The sequence below is a fragment of the Penicillium waksmanii genome (genome assembly GCF_028829765.1).
Source record: "Penicillium waksmanii strain IBT 27052 chromosome Unknown utg000004l:1.0-5674109.0:1.0-5678898.0, whole genome shotgun sequence".
In the NCBI taxonomy this organism is placed as follows: Eukaryota; Fungi; Ascomycota; class Eurotiomycetes; order Eurotiales; family Aspergillaceae; genus Penicillium; species Penicillium waksmanii.
In genome coordinates this window covers 4,371,043-4,395,314 of record NW_026643251.1, presented here as the reverse complement: position 1 = coordinate 4,395,314, position 24,272 = coordinate 4,371,043, and the positions used below count along the sequence as shown (strand labels likewise).

The 24,272-nt window shown below is 48.3% G+C and overlaps 9 protein-coding genes across 9 annotated transcripts; 3 read left to right on the top strand and 6 right to left on the bottom strand.

The window, feature by feature from the left end:
• Positions 1 to 223: 223 nt before the first annotated feature.
• On the bottom strand, positions 224 to 5,481 carry N7481_004458 (putative Ras GTPase activating protein; the record flags this gene model as incomplete). Its single annotated transcript, XM_057263677.1, has 3 exons — positions 224 to 1,113; positions 1,170 to 1,448; positions 1,503 to 5,481. The coding sequence occupies 3 exons, from the start codon at positions 5,479 to 5,481 to the stop codon at positions 224 to 226; spliced, it is 5,148 nt and encodes a 1,715-aa protein (XP_057125338.1).
• A 1,242-nt stretch (positions 5,482 to 6,723) lies between these two features.
• On the top strand, positions 6,724 to 7,209 carry N7481_004457 (DUF952 domain-containing protein; the record flags this gene model as incomplete). Its single annotated transcript, XM_057263676.1, has 2 exons — positions 6,724 to 7,014; positions 7,093 to 7,209. 2 exons carry the CDS (start codon positions 6,724 to 6,726, stop codon positions 7,207 to 7,209), a joined length of 408 nt encoding a protein of 135 aa, XP_057125337.1.
• A 148-nt stretch (positions 7,210 to 7,357) lies between these two features.
• Positions 7,358 to 8,600, bottom strand: N7481_004456 (oxidoreductase, short-chain dehydrogenase/reductase family; the record flags this gene model as incomplete). Its single annotated transcript, XM_057263675.1, has 7 exons — positions 7,358 to 7,395; positions 7,463 to 7,617; positions 7,679 to 7,822; positions 7,883 to 8,047; positions 8,109 to 8,309; positions 8,367 to 8,483; positions 8,530 to 8,600. The coding sequence occupies 7 exons, from the start codon at positions 8,598 to 8,600 to the stop codon at positions 7,358 to 7,360; spliced, it is 891 nt and encodes a 296-aa protein (XP_057125336.1).
• Positions 8,601 to 9,801: 1,201 nt separating this feature from the next.
• Positions 9,802 to 10,399, bottom strand: N7481_004455 (uncharacterized protein; the record flags this gene model as incomplete). Its single annotated transcript, XM_057263674.1, has 2 exons — positions 9,802 to 10,269; positions 10,340 to 10,399. 2 exons carry the CDS (start codon positions 10,397 to 10,399, stop codon positions 9,802 to 9,804), a joined length of 528 nt encoding a protein of 175 aa, XP_057125335.1.
• Positions 10,400 to 10,865: 466 nt separating this feature from the next.
• Positions 10,866 to 13,345, bottom strand: N7481_004454 (uncharacterized protein; the record flags this gene model as incomplete). The annotated part of the gene is made up of 4 exons (XM_057263673.1): positions 10,866 to 12,410; positions 12,521 to 13,044; positions 13,143 to 13,158; positions 13,253 to 13,345. 4 exons carry the CDS (start codon positions 13,343 to 13,345, stop codon positions 10,866 to 10,868), a joined length of 2,178 nt encoding a protein of 725 aa, XP_057125334.1.
• Positions 13,346 to 14,530: 1,185 nt separating this feature from the next.
• On the top strand, positions 14,531 to 16,322 carry N7481_004453 (uncharacterized protein; the record flags this gene model as incomplete). The annotated part of the gene is made up of 4 exons (XM_057263672.1): positions 14,531 to 14,791; positions 14,879 to 15,373; positions 15,440 to 16,116; positions 16,181 to 16,322. The coding sequence occupies 4 exons, from the start codon at positions 14,531 to 14,533 to the stop codon at positions 16,320 to 16,322; spliced, it is 1,575 nt and encodes a 524-aa protein (XP_057125333.1).
• A 1,369-nt stretch (positions 16,323 to 17,691) lies between these two features.
• On the bottom strand, positions 17,692 to 18,814 carry N7481_004452 (fumarylacetoacetate hydrolase family protein; the record flags this gene model as incomplete). Its single annotated transcript, XM_057263671.1, has 5 exons — positions 17,692 to 17,896; positions 17,952 to 18,048; positions 18,112 to 18,427; positions 18,499 to 18,737; positions 18,787 to 18,814. The coding sequence occupies 5 exons, from the start codon at positions 18,812 to 18,814 to the stop codon at positions 17,692 to 17,694; spliced, it is 885 nt and encodes a 294-aa protein (XP_057125332.1).
• A 205-nt stretch (positions 18,815 to 19,019) lies between these two features.
• N7481_004451 (uncharacterized protein) lies at positions 19,020 to 19,506 on the top strand (the record flags this gene model as incomplete). Its single annotated transcript, XM_057263670.1, has 3 exons — positions 19,020 to 19,152; positions 19,211 to 19,260; positions 19,333 to 19,506. The coding sequence occupies 3 exons, from the start codon at positions 19,020 to 19,022 to the stop codon at positions 19,504 to 19,506; spliced, it is 357 nt and encodes a 118-aa protein (XP_057125331.1).
• Positions 19,507 to 20,994: 1,488 nt separating this feature from the next.
• Positions 20,995 to 22,915, bottom strand: N7481_004450 (ferric reductase family protein; the record flags this gene model as incomplete). Its single annotated transcript, XM_057263669.1, has 6 exons — positions 20,995 to 21,428; positions 21,489 to 22,073; positions 22,126 to 22,433; positions 22,491 to 22,510; positions 22,563 to 22,692; positions 22,740 to 22,915. 6 exons carry the CDS (start codon positions 22,913 to 22,915, stop codon positions 20,995 to 20,997), a joined length of 1,653 nt encoding a protein of 550 aa, XP_057125330.1.
• Positions 22,916 to 24,272: the final 1,357 nt, after the last annotated feature.

Genomic DNA, 24,272 nt, shown 5'->3' with positions numbered 1-24,272 from the left:
GGAATTCAAAAAAAAATTACAGGGAGACTAGTGATATTATTCATATTGTATACATGTCATTCGGGTGCTCGTAAAATCGAGACGCTATCGCTATGAAGTCCAAAGAAATACCTAGGTATCTGTAACAAGGGAAAAGAAACATGAAGTGAAAAAGAGAAAAGAAATAGAAAAACGTCACTAAAAATACCCACCCAGTCCATACTTCATAATTTGGACTTGATCTCTATTCATTATAGAACTTCTTCATGATCAAGTGCAAGAAGAGGTTGACATTGACCCGCATTTGTCCGTCGAAGAAGTCCATGAACTGGGTGTTATTGAACTGTGCCTGCAGCAGGTCATCCAGTGGGACTTGAGCATTGGCACCCGGTACCATCATGTTTCCACTGCTCCCATCAATAGTGAACACTCCAACTTCGTTACTGGAGATCGTCAAGTCCACTCGATCATATTGACGTTCGTTGTAGCCCTTCCATGAAACAAGAACACCTCGATCCGCCAGGGTGCGAGCTGAATACTTGTATGATCCGAACTTGAACACCTTACCGGATTTCTGCAACTCTCGCTGATGATCCCATTGCTTGGTGAACGGCATCAAGAATCGCTTCTTTCCTTTTTTGTTTTGCAATGTGACCATCGCTTGTTCAATGTAGTCGTTGTAGGTTTTGAGTTGTTGATCAAGGTAGACTGCCTGGTCGCTAAGACGCGTGGAGGTCAGGCGCGCCCCTTCCAGCTCACGCTCTCGTTGCACTCGCCGGCGGTGTTTTGTGCGAATGTCGATTGCGATGGCATTGAGAAGATCTTGGTAGTGATTGTGCCGACTGATCTTGCCAGCCTGCTCGAGGCGAAGAATGTTTTCAAGAGCGGTGCCTTTGAGCTCGGAGTAACCCATCGACCCGATGTCGATCAATGTACTCGCCTCGGAATAGGCCCCCCGGCGAGGATTATTCGTGTTTATCTCGTCCCGTACGAGGGTGTGCCAGCGTTCTTCATCCTCCGGACTTGGCTGTTTGAGCATGATATCCATCAGACTGGCGCCTGTCTGGACCCGAATAATGTACAAAATACATCGTTTCGTCTCCATAAACAATGCCTTGATATTTGCTTCCGGATCTGCGATGATATTTAGCTAAGTGATTGAGGTAATGACAGCTGTTTGGTATTCATACCTTCAACCTGGGCTAGTTTAGGGTTTAATGTGAGATTTATCTCGGTGGTGCTGACGCCCATCAACTCGTTTTCGTTGCTCTTAACATTGCCGAGGTCTCGGATAAGTTGTTTGAGGATGTCGTCAGGATTTGGGCAGATGGGGTCGATCTCCGAGGCTACAAGCTGGTGGATCGAGAAAATATCGGACATCTTGATATACAGGGTAGGTTTGGCCTTCGCGTAAAGGTCGTTGAACTCGTCAATGTCAAAGTATGACTCGGCATCCTGGACGGAAATCACTGCTTTCAGTTAGCTAAATAGAAACCTGGACAGCGGCAATAGCGGCAACTTACTCTGACCCCAAATCCGACCAAGCCGCTGTATTGACTCGCCAATATAAGAGTTAAGTGGTTGTAGGTAGACGTTCTCGGCTCCAAAGAGTCTTCCCGAGGCGACTTGGGCAACCACCTTTGATATCTCACTCAAATTCCTCTTTTGCTCTTGGGTCAGACCCCGGTCAACCACACTGTACTTCTCAGGTTCAAGCACTGCAGGCTGGAAATAGTTCTTCCACACCCAGTGCCCAACGGTTTGAAGAATGAACCCAGGATCTTCATTGGGGAACCGTGCAAGGAGATTCTCATACATTTGCTGGGCAAGGTATCTGATACCAAAGGGCATGTGATATAAAAAATCTTCGAATGCAGCGAAGAATTGATCGGCGATGTCTCGGAGATCCTGCAAGTGTTGAATGAAGGTCTCCCGGGTCTCGGGATCTCGAATAGCTTCCTCGCGGGGGAGATTTGGTTCTCGTCTGCTACGCTGTCCTGTGCGAAGCTCTTCGTTGTTGATTGATGAGCGATATATCTGGATTGGGTCGCTCTCGAGGTCGAGTTCTGGGTTTTCAATAACAGATTCCCGTACAACGCGTCCCAGGACATCGCGCATAAACTTCCGATCTCGAGGGGATTTTGCGTATGAACCGAAGAGCTTATTCCAGAAGGGAGTGGAGCGCATATATTCTGGAAGGGCGGCAAAGTTCTCAATATCTTCCTTGGCTGATCGAGAAAGTAGCTTAAGAAGGTAATACTCTTCACGGCGCTTCTGGGAGTAGCCAAAGAGGCCCATCATCAAGTGACGGACTCTTTCGTATTCCTTGTCCGAAGTATTGATCTCACGAAGTCGACGGAAAAGTCGGGCCAAATACTGCGGCTGTGTTTGAAGAAGGAAGAAGAATACTTGGTATTGATCCAATTTCTTTCTGGATGTCTTATTCAAAGCCTTGAGGTCGTAGGGGTCTTTTGAAGAAATTTCGGTGTTGGATAGAAGATTTCCGATGTGGCCGCCAAAATGTTTCTGGTGCTTCACGACTTCATCAAGCGTGATTTTATTCTTGACCAGCAGTGCAATCTTGATATCCAGCTGGCTGATGTATTGCTCCGCCATCTCATTCTGGCGCACCTGTTGGACCACCACCTTTCTCAGTCGTTCGAATTCAATCTCCTCGTCAAAGTCAAAGTCACTGTCATTGAGTAGATGCACGAAACCTTTGACTGTTCCTACTGGAGGATTTTTGCCGCTTGTCAGGCTCTTGTAAGCCTGACCCTGGATACGACCTCTGATAACACTCTGGGCCTTGATGACCTTTTCCATATTCTCGTTGTAGTGGCGCCGTCTCTCCTGGAACCGATTTCGAATGATCATTCCCCGAATGCGAGATTGAAAATCGACAATGATTTCTTCTTGGTCCTCAAGGTCCGCTAGCATGTTTCCGACCTGAACACGAGCCACCATCGCTCTTGCCAGCGCCTGAAGCTGCTCAATTTCTTCCTCGCGCTCTTCTAGTCGTGTAAGAATATCGCCAACTTCAATTCGGAGTATAGCCGCGCGAGCAAGTGCTTGGAGGTTCACAATATGAGGCTCTTGTCTTCGAAGAGCTTCGTGTTCAGCCTTTAAGCGCTGACGCTCAATCACCGCTCGTGCTCGAGACTGGAGCTCTAGGATGACTGATTCTTCCTTCATTAAAGCGACTTGCTGGTCTTGTAAGGACACTCTTAATGCATTGCTCCTAATTTGGGCTTGCAAGTCGGTGGCTGACGAAGCATGCTGCATGAGCTCCGTAGTAAGGGCTTCGTGGCTCCTTCTCGCGGCGGCTCCGCGGATCAGAGCCTGAAGCTCTGTGCAACCACCCGCCGTCTTTGAAAGATTCTGCAGGAGCTGTGACTGGTAGTTTCTTGCCTTCATCGCTCTTACCGCAGCTTGAAGCTCTGTGATCTTTGCAGTCTCATGCTGGAGAGACGACTTGACTTGTGACAAGTGCTGACGGGCAAACTGACCGCGAATCACTGCCTGCAGTGATCTGACAGCTGTACTAGTCTGCTTGACTTCTTGAGACTGTGCATTGGCTCGTTTTCGCTGCATGGCGCCACGGATGACTGCTTGGAGGGTCGTAACATCATGTTCGGCGTGATGAGTTTGTTCATACTGGTCGGCCAGGGCCTTTCGTTGTAGTGCAGCCCGAATCGCGGCTTGAAAATTCTTGATTCCAGATTCTTCGCGTCGGATACGAGTCTGAAGCAGATTGGTTTCGGCTCGTACTTTGGACGCGCGAATCAGGCTTTGCAGCTGCAGAACCTGCTGCTCTTGGGCTTTTCGCCATTGGTTCTCCCCTTGCTGGTGGTGACGGACAAGAAAGCCGCGACTGATTGCTTGAAGCTGAACTGCAAACCGACGCATGTCAAGTCGATATTGACTAATTTGACGCGCCCAATCTCCACGCAGGCGGGACTGTAGTTCGATTAAGAGGGGCTCAAAGTCCCAAAGATCGTTCATCGTATTGCCAAGCTTCAAGCGCACCATTGCGCCTCTTATTTGAGACTGGAACTCGACTATCGCACCTTCACTTTCGTGCAACTCCCGATCAATCCGCTCTTCCTCTGACTCCACAGGTTCCGGTTCCGGCTCAGGCTCAGCGCCGAAGTTTGCGGCCATACCTGCAAAGCTGGGCATGCTGACACCGGCCTTGTCAAGACCCTTCTGTGTTTTTTCGAGCTCATGATGCTCGAACTCAAGCTGCCCAACCAAGTTGCCCATGCGGAAGTCCAACATACCATTCTTGAACAACAACCATGACAATGCGTGAATACAATGAATGACCTTCGGGATGTTCTTCTTCTCGTACAAATCGATCAATTCGAATCTGAACAGCTCGGGTAGTTCAATATCATCCAGGAAGCGAAAGAATAGGGCGATGTTGTCGGAATGGCGGTATTGCAGCTTCGGGTTTCGAAAGATCCGCAGGGTCGTGTCTGGATACATGGCCTGCACCAGCTCAGCGAGCGTCACGCCGTCTCGCAATCCTTCTTCTAGATTAACGATTGGCGGTATTTGCTTTTGGATAACATCTTCGATCCACTGTTTAGCTTCACCGATGTGGCAGAGATATTCGTAGGCTTGTATAAATTGACGCTGCGCATCCATCCAGTTCCCTGCTGCCCATGAAGAAGTCTTGGGCTTCTCTGGAGAAATGGCGCCACCCCTTCCAGCAACTGAGTCAGCGCGTTTCAGTCTTCGTCTTCCCGATAGTCCCACGACAGAAGCTGTTCCGGAGTTGAACTGGAAATCATCGCTTTCGCCGGATTGCGCGAACTTGGAGAGAGTTCTGAGATGGCGGGTAGAGGACTTCTGGAATGTTTCGAGATCGGGTGTTGATAATGCGGTGGTCAGCGGAGGTGGACGGGGACTACTTGACGAGGTCTTTTGAGGAGATGAAGGTCGAGGTGAACCCGGTGTTGGAGTGGGCGACCAATGGCGTGATGAAGGTCTGGGTGGGGGTGTTTGGGGTGTTTGGGGTTCAAATGCTGCTGCTCTGTAGCGAGGCGATTCATTTTCTTTGAAATTCAAATGATGGGATTCTGGTGTGCTTGGTCGATGATCCTTCATGAACTGAGGCTCGTCGAGAGTATTGCTGCGGGAATGTCGATACGCTATGGGCTTATTCGCCGAGGGGAGGATTTGAGGCGCCTGCTGAAGGGGTCGCAAAGACCGGCGAATGTTTTCATATGTGGACCCAGCATTTGAGAAGCTTCCCTTTTCAGACGAATCCATTGTAGTGGGCCCAGCTTCACTCTTGCCTCGATGATGACTTGGGCTACCCGGTATCGATGCATTCGAAGAGACCGTGCTTGTGCGGCTCGGCGCGAAGGAGCTTGACGCAACAGAGTAGGCAGACGAGTTGGTGGACGCAGTCGAGCCAGTGTGTCGCAGTGAGCCTGCTGGCTGCGCTGGAATATCCGTCTGGGCGCGTCTGAACGATGGGAATTGAGTCGACATCACTAGTACAGTCGCGAAGAGAATGCGAAAACTGAAGGACCACCGTAAGATTCGAAAGACCGCATGCCTGCTTCAATGGCAGCAGTGAAGAGGTTGTCGATGCAGTTGGTGTCAAAAGCCTGGTTTTCTGGGCGAAGGCGCTCGGAATGTGAGATCAAGCGCGAAGGCGCATTGACAAGGTGACACGGGTGGAAAAGATCTCTGGACGGGGGTTGAAGGAGAATGAGAAGGAGGGGAAAGTGTTGAGCGTGGTCCACCAGAGAGAGTATCGGAAAGCCGAGCCGCGAGACCCTCCGATGATGGAATTCCTCTGTTGACAGTGGGGCGGAGGGGGGGAAAGGGCAGGCACGGCAACAGGGCAGGTCCGACCAGGATTCTCCAACCCAAAGCGGACGGACCCAAAACAAATCTCCCGATCTAGATTAGTTCAATCAGGTGATGGAGCCATGGGAGATCCTCGACGAAGGTCACGTGAATGGCTTATTGGCTGACTGAACAATTCACTAATTTACAATCCAGACAAGTTTTCTGGATTTTGATCTTGATTTAATTATTGAGGTACAAAGACAGCATCTCTGGTTATCCCATAGCGTCCAAAAACTTGAAGCCAAATAGGTGACATAGAATGGTAATTCTAAGCAACCTTTGCTAGTATATTTCGGCAGATCTTGGCCTACGGTAGTCCCGTGCAACCATCACATTAGTAGCAGCGCCTAAGGAAATCACGACTGCCCAGGTGTGCTCCATTTATTATTGACCCCACCGGATATCTAATCTCAATATGACTTCGCACATGCCAGTGTGACTGTGTGTTCGTTACCTAAACCATGATCTATACGAGTATAGCAATCCTGCGATAGGAGCAACCTTGGAATAAATGGGGACACTGGGTCCGATCTGGTTCCCCACCTAGGCACTATATATAACGCTGGGTCTGGGTATCCTGCATCCATCCTACCACTACTAACTACCTAGTAGGTACTAGTAAGCATAGATATACGAAAGCCACACCCAGATTGAATCATTTCAACACCTGGGCAGTTCAAGTTTTTCTATCAAATTACCCATGGTTAAACCATAGTAGATGACCCGCTCTCCCGCTCCCGGAGTGCGTGATTGAAGCGCTGCCAGCCGACCGCTTAACCCCGCCAGAGCGAACAAACGCGACAATGACATGGACCTGTCCAAAAACCCAACCTACCTCTCTTACCCCATCTTTCTTCCATCTCATCGCCTTTCGCCATGGCGACTCTAGATACCCAGCCCCGCTATCTCTACAAGATCGTTCCATCCTCCTCTCCGGTACGGGAGCCCCTCCCTGAGCGGCTTCCCGTTAGCGAGCTGGATCAAAACGATGGCTTTGTGCACCTGTCGATGGCACACCAAGTCGCCAATACTCTGAACATGTTTTTCAAAGAAGAGCCACTCGTGTACATCCTACGCATCGAGTATGGTACGGTGATCTCGGATATCCGCTGGGAGTCTCCCGACGGCAAAGTATGTGGTCCTCGGCCGGGCGAGGGATTGTTTCCCGTAAGTGGCTTTTGTTTTAGTAACATCTTAGCATATTGAAAAAAGAAAAAAAAAAAACACTTGCTCATTCTCAAACAGCATCTCTACAACGGGCTGAAGTTGGGTAAGGATGAGGTGGAAAGCATCGCTATCTGGCAGAACGAAGGAGGTTGGGACAAAGCATTGAAGGGAGCCAAACCCTGGCTTGTGTACTGATTTTAGGATATCAATAAATTGCACTACGATTTACTTACCAACTATGAGACACCTTTTCTAGTTTCGCAGTCTCTGAACGCGCGATCGCCGAGAGACGTGCACCCAAGGGCATGTTTCGCGTACCAAAGAATGTGCATCACGCGCTACTTCAGTCTCCAAGTGGGTAGCAATGTAGCACCTGGCCGTCTGTCCAAGCAGAATTGAAAACTTAGCTTCGAGTACGAGTCGGATTTTCTCGGTACTTGACACTTACAATAGAGTGACGCATCAGCACTGGCCAAAAATACAAAGCTGGTCGCAACCTCGGTGGGCTCTCCTGGTCGACCGAGCCCAGCACCCCGTCCCCAGCCTTCCATCTGCGTAGCATCGCGCGTATCGGCTTGTATAGGTGTATATATAGCGCCTGGGCTGTTTCCGAAGGTGCCATGAGTTAGTTTGATCGTCAAAACACTACGAGAGCGTAACTTACGCCACAGCGTTGACACGTATTCCCTTCGGAATAAGATATTTTGCTAGAGATTTGGTGAAGCCGACTATTGCCCCCTTTGTAGCAGAGTAGTCTACCATAGTACCCGATCCCCGGAATGTCACGACAGAGGAGGTGTTGATGATACTAGTAAGAATAATTAGTAGGCAAAGGTATAGGTATAGAATCGGGAATCTTTCAACATACGAGTCGCCGCGAGACATATGGACGAGAGCAAAATTTGCCATCGCAATCATCTGAATAATGTTGCACTTAAACATATCCTCTGTCCTGTCCAAGTCGATGTCTGGAAACTCCTGGGTAATATACTGTTTAGATGCATTATTTACAAGGACGTTGAGCTTGCCGAACCTGTGTCGAAAAAATATCAGGCCACTTCACTGCATTTGAGAAGGGGAGAATGGAAACACACCGTTTAACATGCCTTTCTACTGACGAATGACAGAAATTGCGATCTCTCAGGTCCCCCAGTAGGAGAAGACATTGTCTGCCTTCCTTCTCAATCATCTTTTGGGTAGCCTCGGCATCCCCTTGCTCTTTGGGCAAATAGACGATACTGATATCTGCACCTTCTCTGGCCATCAAAACCGCAATCGATCGACCAATACCCGAACTAGGCTCTCATATGTTAATCCAATAATGAAGCTTTTCCATAAGGGCTCATACATACTCTCCTCCAGTGACCAGAATCTTCTTATCTTTTAGCTTATTTGAGCCCGCATATTCGATAAAGGAGCCTTCATGTTCCAACTTCGTAGATTCGCTGGACGCCATTTTGCTTTCCAAACTGCAGGAGTTAGTTTGCACGAAAATTATGATAAATTGAAACTCACCCTGGTTTATCTTGGGTCTGTGCCGACTCAGGAACTTCGAAAGTCCCATGATAACCCATTGAAGAAGACATTGCAACAATACCTACAGTCTCTTCGAGAGAAAGGTTTTATGGTGTGGAAAAGCCCAGAAGCTTTTCTGGATATTGTGAAATAATCAACTGAGATGTTCATAATATCGCAGAAACATAACAGTGGACTTCTGCTTTTGGTTGTATCACATTGTCGTCATGTCGCTGTCAAGACCATCGGGACTAGTACCGACGGCATCAAAAGGCGACCAAGCCCGCCGGGCATTTCCGCGTAATTTAAGCATTTTACCAGATATTGAAATTTTGCCCTCAGGTAGAATGTGCGCATTATATGCCGGTTGATATCTAGTGGTCCTGGGTAGGATAGAACTCGCAATAGGAGCCGTAGTCAATTAATGTACCGAATGATACCGGATGCGGAGTGATTTCTAGTTTTCTAGGTCAACCCCCTTTCAGAATCGAAGATGCTGTCGCCAAAAGAAAATAAATACGAATATCAGGTGTCCTGTAATTGTTTTAATTACCGCATCGGCACCTGGCCGCAGATTTGGATGCCTAGCCACTGGGGGATTGGATCTCGATGACACCAGGCGATGAATATGGCAAACCTGATAACGAACCACAAATCACGATTGTGAATAAGCAATATTATTCAAGTTAATGTTTTCAAATTATCGGTCTATGACATCCCATCTGCACACTGTGAGCCCTACCGGTAGGGCTAGCATTGTAATAGAGCATTTGAAGCATATACCTATTTGGAAAGGCACGTAAATCAAGGTTGAAATTTCAGAGTCAAATCTCATCAACCTCGAATGCCCCGAGCCCTGGCTTTTTGGACTGCGTGAAGCTATAGTGGCGAAATGTACCGCGTAGTTAATTCTATTGTGTGAATAGCTAGCGTGAGCTTTTGTAAATATAACGACTCGGAGACATGGATTCGAGACCCGAAGAACCACGGGAATCTTTTCTTGGTATCTGTGGCTCGCTCGCTACATCAGCATTATATCTGGAGTTGAGGAGAGAAGTAAAAAACCCTGTTCCTGTTTTTTATGAAAATCAAGAACCCTGGCTATGTAAAAGCTAGATACCGAAAAAAGGTAAGAAAAACGCGCCTTCACTCCCTCCGTGCATGATTTTCCAGGGACCTATTTTTGAAATCCGATTCAACGCATAATTGGAAACGTGCCATAGCTTTCGAAAATATGAACCACCGATGATTCCCATTCATAAAATGCACTCCTTAAAGATCCTCCATGTCCAATCCGAGCTCGGAATAGACACCAGAAGTCTTCATCAAAGCATCCAGCGTAGCTTCAGCGTCAGAATTGGCATCTGTGTCAAATTTCTCCACGTCCATCAATTTCTGGTTCTTCTTCGAACTGACTCTGGCCTTCTTGCGCTGGGGCTGGGCCTCCTCGTCGCTGTCCTGGGGGTTGCCTGGGGCCTTCTTCTTGGCTGATCCCTTGGCTGCTTTTGCGCGAGGAGATTTAGCTGCCTTGGCGCCTTTGATATTTTTCTGGGTAGTGATTTGAGCGCCGGAAGGTTTCTCAGGGCTGTTCTCAGCTGAGGGGGCTGCATCCGTACCCAGTCGATCACTGGCCTCAGCATGGAGGACCTCGGCGTCCTTGCGATAAACACGGAACTTATGCTCCATCGTGTTGTAGTTCGCACCCTCGCCATACATTTTGGCGATCGCGTTGTAGTCAAGCTAGGTCTCAGATTAGAACAATCATTATCCCGATCGACCTTTTTTGTCTGGGATCACGACGAAAACTGACCTTGATGCCATTATGAGCCGCGAGGAGTGCGGCAATCAGCCGCTTATCATCCACGCGCATGATGAAGAGCTTTTGAGATAGGAGTGAAGAAAGGGATGAGCGTTTTTGCGTAGAGTAGGGTTGGTCAGGAGAAGAATTCGGAAAAGGTTGAGTGAAGTGAGGTTGGATGAAGTGTAGATCGAATACTTCTCGGTCAATGTGAGGGTAGAATCAGAGTCCCATGGTACGTAATTCGAAGAGATAAAGGTAACAAAGAGTAAAGGGTAAAGGTTGGGAAATGGCAAACACCAGGGCGTGACTAAGAGAATTGGGTTGGATGCTTCTTGGGGACGGAAAGAGCCAAAGGCAGGCAGACAGGCACGACCGGGCGAAAGGAGTGAGCCATAAAAATAGTATTTCGAAATTCTTCAAGTCTTGAATTCACGTCTCCGAGTTCCGAGGTCGTTATATTTACAGAATCTCACGCTAAATATTCACAATCTTGATGTGTACATACATGCATAAACTTATATCGCACAGAAAGTCCTCAGTGACAAATCTGAATCCACTGGGCAATGATTTCTTCCATATCACGCGCAATTCCCCACTGCGAGGAGAGGCAGCGGAAGAGCTTTTGCATCGAGTTCAACTCGTACAGAAGATTTCGAACAGCGCCACCACCGATAGGCGAAGGGGACATCACCTGCTCCGATTCTACAAATCGTCGAGTTTCTGAGCCCGATGGAGGCCGCATTTCGTCGTGATCGATATTGAGATCAGAATGTGAAAGCAAGGCATCTTGCCACACAATTGTTCGAGGAAGATGGACGGTCGCCGCGCCGGCAAGTGAGAAGACGACATACACTGTAGCTGCTGCAAACAGCGAGCTAGGCATGTGGACCACATGGGCACGGCCACGAGGTAATTGTTCAACAATATCTTGAATGGCAATCGCATGAAGTACTGCACGGTGGGCGTCTTCACTATTAACCCATTTGATGAGGTCAAAGTCCGCTCGGACATCCCGACTCCCACCAGAGACATGCTGATGAATATTATAGCGAGAACACACATAGCGGGAGAGAACCGTCGAATTGATCATGGTGTCCAGGCAAACCGTGTGCCAACGTAATAAAAGCTCCAGTCGCTCAGCAGCTGAAAAATGAATGCTCATCGATATCGTTTCATGGACCTGAGCAAGAGCTCTTCTTACATCAGAGGGTCCGGGCACACCAACAGCTAGCTCATGATCATCACAATCGGATATCAAAGACTGGAGGCCCTCAAGAACAACTCGAAGTCCAAAGGCAGAAAATGAATAGTCCAAAGGGCGGAAGTTCCCGACCGGCGGGAAGAGAGAACGAAATATAACTTTGAATGAGGATTGGTCTAGCTTTTGCGAGTGCATGTGTGCTAGCCATTCATCCGGTGTGCTGGCATCAAAAGCGGATTCGCTGCTGGGAAGGCCTAGAGGGTTAGAGACATGGCGAGCTGACGCACCGTCGCCGGACATCTGGGCAACGAGTCCATCGAGGACGTAGTACGCTAGTAGGGCACGCTGTTGGATCTCCCGTGCAGACCAAACCCGCCACTGATGTTCCTTCTCCGCAGGGGGAGCATCGACCGAGGGCAAATTTTCCATAGAATATGGCTGGCTGTCGTACATGCCACAGTGACGTGCCCAGAAAAAGCCGAGGGGACGGAAGACCTGACTTGTGGTCCGGATTGCCCGATTTTTAGATAGCGCCCCGTATATTTGACCCAACAAGGCGGTGATCATGAGCTGTACCCCTTTGCAAGCATCGTATGCACCATTGTGCGTGATAAGTGATTGCCAGGAGGTCGCCACGGCAGCATGTGCTAGCCTCCACAACGCTTCACCCTTTGCGACCGAATCACTAGGGCCCAGATACAACGACCCGATAGCAATAGCATTCAAAAGCAAAGCATGGGTACATTCCCGAAACACAAATGTTGCACGATGCAAGATGGGGAATGTTGGAATAAATCGGACAAAGAACATGTGGAGACACTCATCAAGGAAGACCGAGGTTATAGAAGTGGCTTTTACCGCAGCAGTGACACTTGAGGACTGGTGGAGGAATTATTAGTACTGGTCAAGCACATGGACCGTCTTAATTGGGCTCATTCGTTGGCCGATAGTTTTTTTGATCGATCTCGGGGGCGTCGTTATGAACTCACTGAACTAGTAATCATCTCCGTCACATCACGCACGGCCTGGTGACCTTCACCGGATGGGATCGTCCCCACCGAGGAGGACCGATCGTCAAACGAGCTAGGTGACCCGAAGTTCATGGTATTGATATCCTGTACGACAGGTGGAAAGGGTAGTGTTCCCAAAGGCATCTCCCATTGGTCTGTGGTGTCGGAGGACATTAAGCTTTGGAATAGGTTCTCGGAATCGGGCCAAATGAGAGCGAAGTCTAAATCCGTAGCAACATTTTGCATACTCGACGTATGAGCTGAGTGTGATTCGTCCCACGAATGGCTGGTAGCTGATGTCGAGGCTGGCCCTGCAGTCGATGCACTACGAGTATCCCCCGAGGCCATAGAGTCTAGAGATGCAGACGGAGGCACCGAAGCCAACGGCGGGTCATGTTTGGCATTCAAGTCCCGCTGATGTAGTTTCTCATGACGGGTGAGAGCATCTTGTCGGGCAAAGGGACGACGACATTCCTTGCAGACATATGGTTTGGCCCCAGTATCTAAAGTACTCCGTTCAGCCGAATGATTCAACCGGAATCAGCGGAAGAGAATGGGGTTTGATGAATAAAAGTTCTTCCCTGATTAGAATAGAACTTACGACATCGCTCATGTCTCTGAGAAGAGTTAGTATCGAGTGTAAAAGATGTCTTGGCGCAAGGAGCTGCCCCTCAAAAATCGTGGGGATGAAGTAATAATACATGTACTTACTCGAAGATGTTCAGCCTTGGTAAATCCCTTCTGACACACGCGACAGGCCAATTTCTTGACCCCGGCCGAGGGGGATACAGTCATGATCTCCATAGATACAGAGACGTTATATCTGGAGCTGGATATTTGGAATTAGGGGAGAGTGGGAGAGTGGGAGAGCGCCAGTGGGAGAGTGGGAAAAGGATGTGGGAGAAAGAAAGAGAATGTGGGGAAGGCGATTGTGGGGATGTGTGGCACCCTCCGATCTCTGCAGTATGTAGGGTACTCCTTAGTTACTAGTAGCACGGAGTAGTTGCAACCCACTCGACAAAATGACCAAATGTACTCCGTACTCCGTACTCCGTTGATAAATTACGATAACGCTAGTCAAACCCCATCAAATTATTGAGCCAAGTCTTTCTCAGCTGACCACTCTGGTTCTGGTTGGTGGTCATGGCTCGAAGGTGTGTGGCAATAAAAAGACTTTGCGTCCATGCACGAATTGCACAAGGTTTCGGTGCCACAATGCTTGTTGTGCTGAGTTATCTTCTTCCGGTGCCAAGTCGGCTTGATTGACTTTGATTACTCTACTAATTATGTATGTACTGTGAGTAGCTTATACAACCTCCACTGAACCGATGAGTGAACTGATGAGTGGGTGGCACCAGACGAGAATCTTGGAGCCAATCTAGGACATTCTAGTAGCTGGCGTGCCGGAATCTGGAGAAGTGAACAATGCCGTGGATCTTGTGCCAAGAGATCCATATACCCTTTGCTCGGTACTTGGAGTAGGCAAGCGAGCCGTGCTGTCAGCGGTGATACCCCATCGGCTAGCCGTGCTCAAGTGCCAGGATGGGCCGCAACTAAGGGTGGTGACATGGGGGGGATCGCAACACCTTCATTGTGACTCGCCGACCCGAATGGAACCCTGTGGGCCGTGGAGACTCCGCATTTCTCTCTCCAGGCGAGGCCGGAGCCGACCATCCCCAGGTCCAGGTCCAGGTCTCTCTCTCTCTCTGTGGGTGGTTTATGCGCACTCACTCCGGTCGGTCTTCGGCACGCCAAGCCCGCCTGTCATGGTTTTCGCCTTTGCCCAACGAACTGGTACACTCCATACAGACTGAACAACCCCAGTCCGTTTCTTGAAACAACAACCTTTCCCCTTTCCCTCCCCCGTGTCGTCGACCTCGTAGCTCCCTTGCTCACTTCACTCAATTTGTCTGGCCATCAAAGGGATTCATCATACAAGACACTCGTGTCCGATCCCCTTCTCCTCAACCCTTTACGGGTGTTCCCAATATGACGTCCCTTGAATTGCAACCCTCCTCCTCTCGTCCGGCAGACCAGGTCGAGCAGGGAAAAGAGAACCTGGGTACCAAGGCCGACATCGATCTCGTCGAGAGTGCAGGCGCCGACCAGGTGGCCACCTACGGGGACTCCATTGCCGCTCGACTTCCCAAAGCCCATCGTGACTATCTCCTTCAACGACATGGCACATTGGAATTGGATCCCATTCCAGGAATGGGCCCGGCAGACCCTTACAATTGGCCCGAATGGAAGGTGAGTAACCATATACCCCGGATTGATCGACAGTGAAAATGGGAGGGACAATGAGCAAAGGCGATTTACTGATGCACAACTTGGTAGAAAATGACCAATCTTATTCTGGTGGCATTTCACGCTTGTATGGGTACATTCACTGCTGCAGCCATTATCCCTGCCTATTCAGAGATTGCCGAGGAGCTCGGCGTCGGTATTCAGAACGCTAGTTATTTGACTTCCTTGCAAATCGCCATCTTGGGAGGCGCACCCTTGTTCTGGAAGCCTTTGTCCAACCGCTATGGCCGTCGCCCCATTTTCCTTTTATCCCTCATCTGCAGTCTGGTGTGCAATATTGGTTGTGCCAAGAGCACCACCTATGCCTCTGTCGCCACCTGTCGTGCTTTGGTTGCATTTTTCATCTCTCCTGCCTCGGCCATTGGCAGTGCAGTCGTAATGGAAACCACCTTTAAGAAAGATCGTGCCCGTTATATGGGTGTCTGGACCCTAATGATCACTTTGGGTGTACCAATCGGACCCTTCCTTTTCGGCTTCGTCACTTATCGTGTGGGTTATAACTGGATTTACTGGATCCTGGCTATGGTAATTTGTTTTTGGGGGCAGAGGGAGCTTTATTAGTGCCTTACTGACTAGTTGCGATCGATACAGATCAACGGTGGTCAATTTATCCTGTACCTCTTCTTGGGACCGGAGACTCGTTATATCGGTAGCGGCGTTGAACGCGCAGAGGCAACCTGGAAGACAGAGTATCTGTCACTCCGTCGGATTGACCCTACTCCGTTCACTTGGTGGGAGTTCGTGCGACCCCTGACCATGGCCAAACATCCATCCATCCTTATCCCCGCCTGTGCGTATGCCATGGTATTTCTGTTCGGTAGCGTCTTAGCGACCGTCGAGGTGCCTCAATTGCTGCAAGAGAAGTTTGAGTTGAATGCCGAGCAGCTGGGTCTCCAGTTTTTGGGTGTTATCATTGGGTCGGTAATTGGCGAGCAGATGGGCGGTGCCTTGTCCGACTTCTGGATGAACCGACGTGCCCGCGCCATCAATCGCAAACCCGACCCTGAGTTCCGTCTGTGGTTGAGTTACTTCGGCTTTTCTTTGGCCATTATCGGCACCATCGTCTTCCTGGTCTGCACGCAGGAAGCTACCGCCGGTCACTGGAATGTGTCTCCAATAATTGGCACAGCAATCGGTGCGGTTGGCAACCAGTTGGTCACAACGGTGATGATCACCTATGCCGTAGACTGCTATCCCCAGGAGGCCGCTAGTGTTGGTGTGTTCGTCACCTTCGTGCGCCAGATCTGGGGTTTCATTGGCCCTTTCTGGTAAGACCTCTCCCTGTTGAAATATTTTTAGCCATTGGAACCGTATCGCTAACACTCATTGTAGGTTCTCGCCCATGTTCGAGAATGTCGGCATCGCCCCCAGTGCAGGTATCGCTGCGGCCATGATCGTTGTTGTCAGTGTGATCCCGACTATCTTCCTGCACTCCAGGGCCAAGATATGGCGTCGAAATGAGCGTGAAGAGTAATGACGACTGCTTTGAGGAGTAGTTCGCAAATATGAGTGTAGTTTTTCGGCTGTTTTTTTTAAAAAGAAAAAACAGCAGGCGAGGACATTGGATAGGGTTTTTAGAAGGATATAGAATAGACGGCATGTCGGTGAAGGACCTGTATATATGCATATGATCAATAAGTACCTAGGTATGTGATGGTTCAGCATCATAGAATGTTATTCAAATGTGCAACGTGAAATTTTGAATGCTCAGGTGTCAACTAGCAAGCCCGCCTGCCAGTGCTTCCATGAAAACGGCAGTGGGACATTGCTGGTCGAGCATCGTCCAAAGTGGGCGGCCCCTCAAAGATTGTTGGAAGAATTGAAATGTTAGTCTGCATGGAAAGAAGATCCAAATGAGAGAGATGTGAATAGTAAGAGGGATTGAGAGAACAGAGAAAAAGAAATCTGACATCGGCCGGCTTAAACAAAAAGCCGCAGAGGGTCTGCTAAGGAACCACCAACCAACCTGACTGGGACAGCTCGGTGCCAGATCCCGATAAAATGCCGGAGCAAAGAAACATGCCATCGGACTACTGTTGGGCTTAGCCTAGAAGAGCTTCGCTGGGTCCGCGAGGAAGACTAACGTGTTTGTTCCGGCATTCAAGAACGGGTTTTAGACAGCATTATGGGCTGATTTAAAACGATATTGGGATTGTGATTGTGCTGGGCTAGATTTACGGCATGCCGAGTTTCGGGTTCCCCGTTCGCGCCCAACCTTTTGAGCTGATGATCTTCCTAACGACGACAATGTTGGACCTATGGTCCCCTGCCTGTAAATACGTTATATCATTGTGCTGTCTTCAGATGTTGATTTGACATCAAATAGCAAACAATGTTGACCATATGTCTCCTATAGTCCTGGCGAACAGCCCATGGCGGGAAAAATCTACTCCGCTAGGGAAAAAGTCATATCCTGCAACGTGATCTGATTGGGCAAGGCTCGCACGCCTCTTATACTGTACAATCATCACGAAGATACATATTGGGAATTCTCTCCTTTAGTCTATCAATTCTTCGTAAAATAAAATACAAATCAAATTCAAGGTAATTAAAACTCGAAGGAGATGCAAAGTGCGTGCCTATCATAATGTCGGCGACGCCCTGAGATCTCCGAGTCTTCGTGATATACACTCGCGACTGTTAATGGTGGATCGCAAACGTAAGGTGCTACTACCTGTATCTACTAGCAGTATTTACCTAAATACAAAAATGGGAGCAATGAGTTTGACAGCTACAGATCTAAAAGTTAATCTATAAGAGGCATTTTAGTATACTATAAGAGGCATGGTTATATACAATTCAGTCTCATATCACTCTATCACGTTCCAGACTGCTGAGTTCTTCTATTGGTTCTCAATCTTGTTGATCAGGGTGCCCACGTGAGGGAGGAGCTCCACAGAGAACTCATCTCCAGCCTTAATAAACTCTTTGGGGCTCTTGGCCGCACCAACACCGGGAGGAGTACCGGTCAGAATGATGGTACCAGCAGGCAGGGTAGTGCCCTGGGAGAGGAAGCTGACCAGCTGCGGAACACTAAAGATCAAATCACTGTCGAGTTTTAGTCAGTATGTGTTTTCCTTTTCAAGATCGAGCTTTCACATACGTCAGAGGGCAGTCCTGCATAACACGGCCGCTCTTAAGACCACGGATGTGGAGCTTGCTAGCATCGGGAATCAAAGCTGCAGAAACAAGGGTGGGGCCTAGGCATCATGTCAGCGCTATGGGACACAATTCCGAGGATCTGATATCGGATGGACTCATACCGATAGGGCAAGCGCCATCGAAACCCTTGGAGAAAGACCATTGGCTTTGGTTCATCTGTGAAGTCCGGCTAGACACGTCATTGGCGGCGGTATAGCCCAGAACGTAATCCAGAGCCTCAGACTCAGATACATCCTTCGCATCGCGACCAATAACAATAACCATTTCAGACTCGTAGTCACCGGTGTTGTCCAGCTGCGTAATCTTAGGCAGAACAGTAGGCGCGGGCCATGGGTCGGCCAGGGCGGTCGATGGCTTCATAAAGAGAGTCGGCACATCAGGGATGGGGAGAGACATCTCCTTGGCATGCGAGCTATACTAATTGAATATGTCAATATATTAAGTTATGAATTCGCCTGCAGTCGAGGCATGGGGTAATTAGCACTCACGTTCAATCCGATGCAGCGGATCGAGCCCACCTCGGTCTGCGCCAGAGGGGATAGCAGTCGCGCAATGGTTTCGGTAGTACCAGTCACTTGTCCAGGGCTAAGAATCGAAGATCCAGAGAAAGGTCGCACGGAAACCTCCTCGCCCCGATAGATGGCGAGTCCAACATCAAGCTTCGGGTCGACCGGCTCACCGATCAGAACCTTGGCGGGGTTGGACTTGGGCACGAAGCGCACCAGGCCTGGATGTGTTAGCTTTGATCAATACTTGAATCTGGTGTTCTGACTCACGCGAAAAGGTCGATGCGATTTTGGACATTGTGAATTTGGAGATCGAGAGGAATTGAGGGGAAAATGCGCGTTCTTAAGATCGGCGGAGTATTTCAACCCCGGGCCACCCACAATCCGCAATGTGGGGAGCGGCCGCGGTGGCGACGAAATCAGCAGCCGATTCCACATAAAAGCCCCCGCGAAGTCGCATTTCTGGCCGATTGATACTGTTTTGCTTCCACGTCTATATCAAAATGTCTGCTCCCAAGGGTCCCTTCCACCTCGTCACCGTCAACACCGCCCCCGAGCGCGCAAAGCGTCTCATCGGCCGTGTTGCCGAGGCGTTGAAGGATCAATATACCATCATCCACGTTGACAATTGCGAGAGTAAGTGTATCTACCACAATTGAGTACATCAGACGGATCAGCTAACACATTTCCACAGAGATCGACGAGGTCGAGACCAAGGTCAAGCAGCACATGCCCGAGGTCCTGGTAAGTGTCTGCTCGGGATATCCGAGACCTTATCCGAGAAAAATCCAAAACCACCAACTAACCCACCAATAGTTCAGCGCTTCGATGTGGACCGATGAGGAGGCCAAACAGATCCATGAAATCGCCAAGTCGGTCAATCCCAACATCAAATTGCACGCCATTCCCACCGGCCTCCAGGTCGAGCGGGGTCCTGATGCCATTGTCGAGTACCTCGTTGAGAAGGTGCCACCCCTCCTGGAGAGCTAAATTAGAAGACTATTTATAAAGATACCGGGATGTATATATTTGTTGAGATACCATACTGCATATTAAAATGCCAATCATCTGTTCGGGAACTCCGACTAGTCATACTTTTATGGCATGCCGGAGGTTTTCATCGTCCCACCCCCGCACTGCATCGCACCGATATCGGGGCCATAGTATTACTAGTTCGTCTTCAAAGCATTGTGGCGGGGTAATCAAGATATATTTGCAAAACTCCACTGGAGCTTATTCGACTAGTAGCCCTAGATAAATTTGAATAGACTGCATATAGTGGCCCCAGTCAGGACAGCCGCTGACGAGCATGACTCGACTTCAACTTGAAGTTTCAATTTGGTCTTGAAACGTTCACGTCCACGCGAATAGTATTGTAGATGCCAGCACACAGGCGATGAATCATTCAAGCGAAAAGAAACATAGTACATGGAATACTGTTGCCAGTGATGCCCCATACATCATACCTTTATCTCCCTTGCTATATCCAATAAGCACATCAACTGCCTGAACTACCGCAGATGCCAAAACTGCCGACGATACCGCCGGGCCCTCGTAGTAAAATGGAAGGATACCTGCAAGAACCCCCAATGGTAGAGCACGTGCCGAGTACATACGTTGATAATAAAGCTCCCCCTTGGTAACCTGAGACGATCCAGACAGAGCTGATGGATTGGCAAGTGCGATGATTCCCCCCCGCTGAAGAAACGACGGAAGCGAGCAGGTTCGGGATAAGCCAGAAATTTTGCATTATGGTGATTTTCTGTCTGCGGAATGGCTCCTTGTATCGTATGTATCCTGCTTTTCCGCGAGTCAGCTATGCTCTGAAGGGGCTCCGAGTCGCCGATACCCACTTCTAGGTCTTGAATACCGGGGTTGTTGGCCGCCTGTCGGGGTAAGTGATAAGGTCTGTCTGAGAGACTGGTTACGTATAACAAATGCGACAACTGAGGAGGTGCTCTCGACGATTATGGCTTTTGGTCGTCGAGTAGAAGATCGTTTCTGATGAGACCCTTCCGCGGAAGAGCGGAGTAATTGGACATGTCTTGGGTCAGCCGGATATAAGCGGGGTTAGGCGCGCCATGTTGGTCTTGATTCAGTCAGCTACGGTCAACAACTGCCCAAGCATACGATTTGATTCAAAGTTGATTTGACTTTTTGCAATTTTGGAAGGTTTCACAATCGGCCCATCTCCACTTGATCTTGAGAGCTCAATTCAGATTCTGCCAACCATCTTTGTAACTTCTATTTGGTAATAATGAGCTTAACTTCTAGCACAATTCTGCAGTGTGCTCTATGAATGATATCTAAAAAGTTAAAATTCTAAAATTCTACAATAGACATCAATGAAGAATCTCCCACATTTGCTACAAAAGCGGCTCTTCAAATGCAAACTAAGAATATCCATACACCAACCACCTCAGTGTAAATAGGCCAACAAGTATCTTTTACCACTCAAATTCCTTTTTATCAAATTTGTTATTTCAAGATTTTCAAATAATGTGCGCGGTCACTCACTTCAGTATGGAAAGTGATCGAAGGCCCAGTATCGTTAGTCTCTTGAGACACAGCGTTTCGTGCCATTCGGATCATTTGTGTGGGACCACAAGCACCTACTCCAACACGACTCTCCGAGCCACACTGGGAAATGCAATAGTCAACTAGATTGAACACATCTGGTCGTCCATACTGGATATTAGGCATTCCAATAGCCTGGTATGTCATTCCTTCTTTCCCTTTCTCTGCGTCATCAATAGCGCCTGTTGAATCCAGGCTCAAAGAGTCCGATCTTTTCTCAGACGTTTTCTCAGACGTTTTCTCAGACGTTTTATCAGACGTAACGTAAATGAATAGATTCACATGATCGCTCTCTTGGAGCTGATGTATTTCTTGCTCGAACCATTGCAGGGACTCTGTCTGCGTGTCAGATCATAAAGCCTGTAAATGTAATGCTGCCGAGTGATACTACTCACCCGATCGTTTAACCGCCCAAATAAAGTCAATCGTTTTGTGTACATTGGAAGAAGTAGCTTCTTTGATCATGTTCAGCGCAATCGAAAAGGTGAAGGTAGATCCACTGCCACCAGCGACCAAAATTACTCTGTCAAAGTCCATGAAATTAGGGACTTGGCCGTATCCGCCATCTATGGAGCATCGAAGAACTTTCCCTGGCTGATTTTGTGCTGCCTCATAGAGAGAGCCGGTGTAGCCGTCATACTTCCGAATCAAGAATTCGGCAGGGTCTGTGCTGACGAGCGTAAAAGGGTGGGTTTCGAAGAAGCGTATTGATGGCATCCATAGAAATACATGAGACCCAGGTTTGCACGGAATGGGACGAACGAGCTTCACTTTAACTGCTCCATCAGCCATCGGGTAAATCGTTGCATGATTTCTGGGTAAATTCCAGCATAGCTTTACAAACCGAATGAGTCTATCAGCAAACCATATACATGCGGTGAATATTATAATGCTCAGGGTCGAACTGCTGAACTCTGGTCGATGCATTCCGACCAGGATGATGATCAGGAGAAACATGACAATGTGAATGGTATAGAACACTAGAAAAATCAACAATGGAGCTTCAAAAATCCGTATTTGTCAGATACGCACATTCATAGTAGTTTCGGGCCAACCAAGCTATGGTTGAAAGGCCAAGAATAACCATGGCCAGCCCAGCCATCACACCTGCAAGATTTTTCGTTTGGCGCATATTTTCGAGATCGCCAGATATTCCATAGGAGCTCAAATATACAGAGGCGTGAAGGAAGGTTGTGAAGATGCAGGTGTAACCGGCGGTTTTGTGCAACGGCCGTAGCTTCTCATAGGAGTGGCCGGATAAAGGGGCCAAGGGGGTGTTCTTAAGAGCAAGGAAAACAAGCAAAACGAAGTTTGTGACCGATATCCTGGATGAGAGAATACTATTTAGCATATGTTTTGGAACCAATAGTTAAATTTACCAGTGGAGTAACACATACCACCCAAACCGCTTAGCAACCTAGAGTAAATTTAGTGAGGCTCCTTGGAATGTCCATTCTAGACCGACTTACATATTTAAGACTTGTCAGATCAAGATCGGTCAGAGCAAGAATCAGATTGAAAGCCCAGTATATGGAATATAAAGACCATCTTTCCAGAGATATGCCTAACACTTCTTTTTTTAAAAATCGTGCTCCCGCACTGTTCAATTAGCATCTCAGCTCCAAGCGCCAAGGCCATATACTTACCGACGATATTGCATGACCCTTCGCAGGATTGAGCCTGGCTTTCGAGGGCCATAATTCAGATATATTACATTTCCCCAATGTTGTATCGTTAGAAGGACCATGATTGCCCCAACAGAGATTGCGAGATACTTGTCACTCCAAACATTGTTGGTGTGAAGAACTTCTTTGATACTCATTTCAAGTGATCATTTGAGAAATGAGCAATATTAGATTAGATAGAATGAATGAGTGCATCAATTCGTAAAAGTACCGGATATAAACATTCTATTATCCCACAAAGACTAAATATTCACCTACCGTCCCGCTGGGAGATCGTTATCAATCAATACGTGTATCAATCTCTTGGCGTTCCATGGTTTCAGAACTTGGCCAACCACGGAGCTTCAAATGAGATTGAAAGTTAAAAAAATGGCACTGGCAGTCGGATGAGTCAAAATGGCAATCGAAATGCAGGGACTCCGGAAAATTTACAGTTTTAGTGGGGTGGAGGAGAGCAAAGATGGGCGCCAGACCCGATCAGATAACAGTCTAAGTTGGCTTAGTGCCAACTTTGTACCGCTTGGAGCGGAAGCAACAAAGCTTGGTGGATACGGTTGAACAGTGCATTTGCCTGTTTAATGGGCTTGCGAATTTCCTTTCTCGTCCAAGGGAGCGTCTCTACCCATCACCGCCTGGCTTTTGTTAAGATTGGACCCACAAACGCATCCCAAGCCGCTGTAAGATCGCCAGATGTGGAAAGTGCGACTCGAGGATATTCAGTGGGGTTGAAGAAAAATCTTTTCGCTGCGCCTCAAATATCTTCTCGGCCCACAGTGATTTTTGTATGTATATTGTAATGCTTACCAACCACTGGATTTTGGATCCCACGTTCCAAAAAGAGCGGAACCTTCTTAGATTTCACGGGGAAAAAGAGGTTGAATCAGATCAGAGAAGTTAATCTCGAGAGTCAGTGCTCGCATCCCGGGTCATAGCGGGCTATGCAAGCTATCATACCATCGGATGGTATTTGGAATATATGGATTGCGGATCGAGCGGCAGAGTGTTGACCGAGGTCGCCCTAATTACCTAGGTTTCAAGTAAACCAGCCTTTTGTCCTTGGAGGAAACCGGAGCAGATGACCATATCTACACTGGATAATAAGCAAGTAGTACTAGCACGATCCCGGGTACCTTCTGCGGTTTGGTCATCAGAGCCTTGGAAGGCCATTTAGATGTCAATATATCTGGTGCAGCCTATCATTAAGATGCATGCAATGCCATCACTGTATCCCCAATAATATCAATAAGGATTTCGATTATTGCGAGGATGGTCCTGATTCTTATTGAAATTTATCGTAATTTTTATAATTTAGAACGAAAGTCTGCATCTACAGGTGCATTTGTGCACAATCAGCAAGTTTTTGACTATGCATGCAGAAGACTCGATAGTCTCTCATGCGGGTAATTGAACCCTACGCAGACCATTTTTACTTGATCTCTTTGAGCCCACTCACTTTTATTAATAAATGTAACATTGTTGTAAGACCTAGCCATG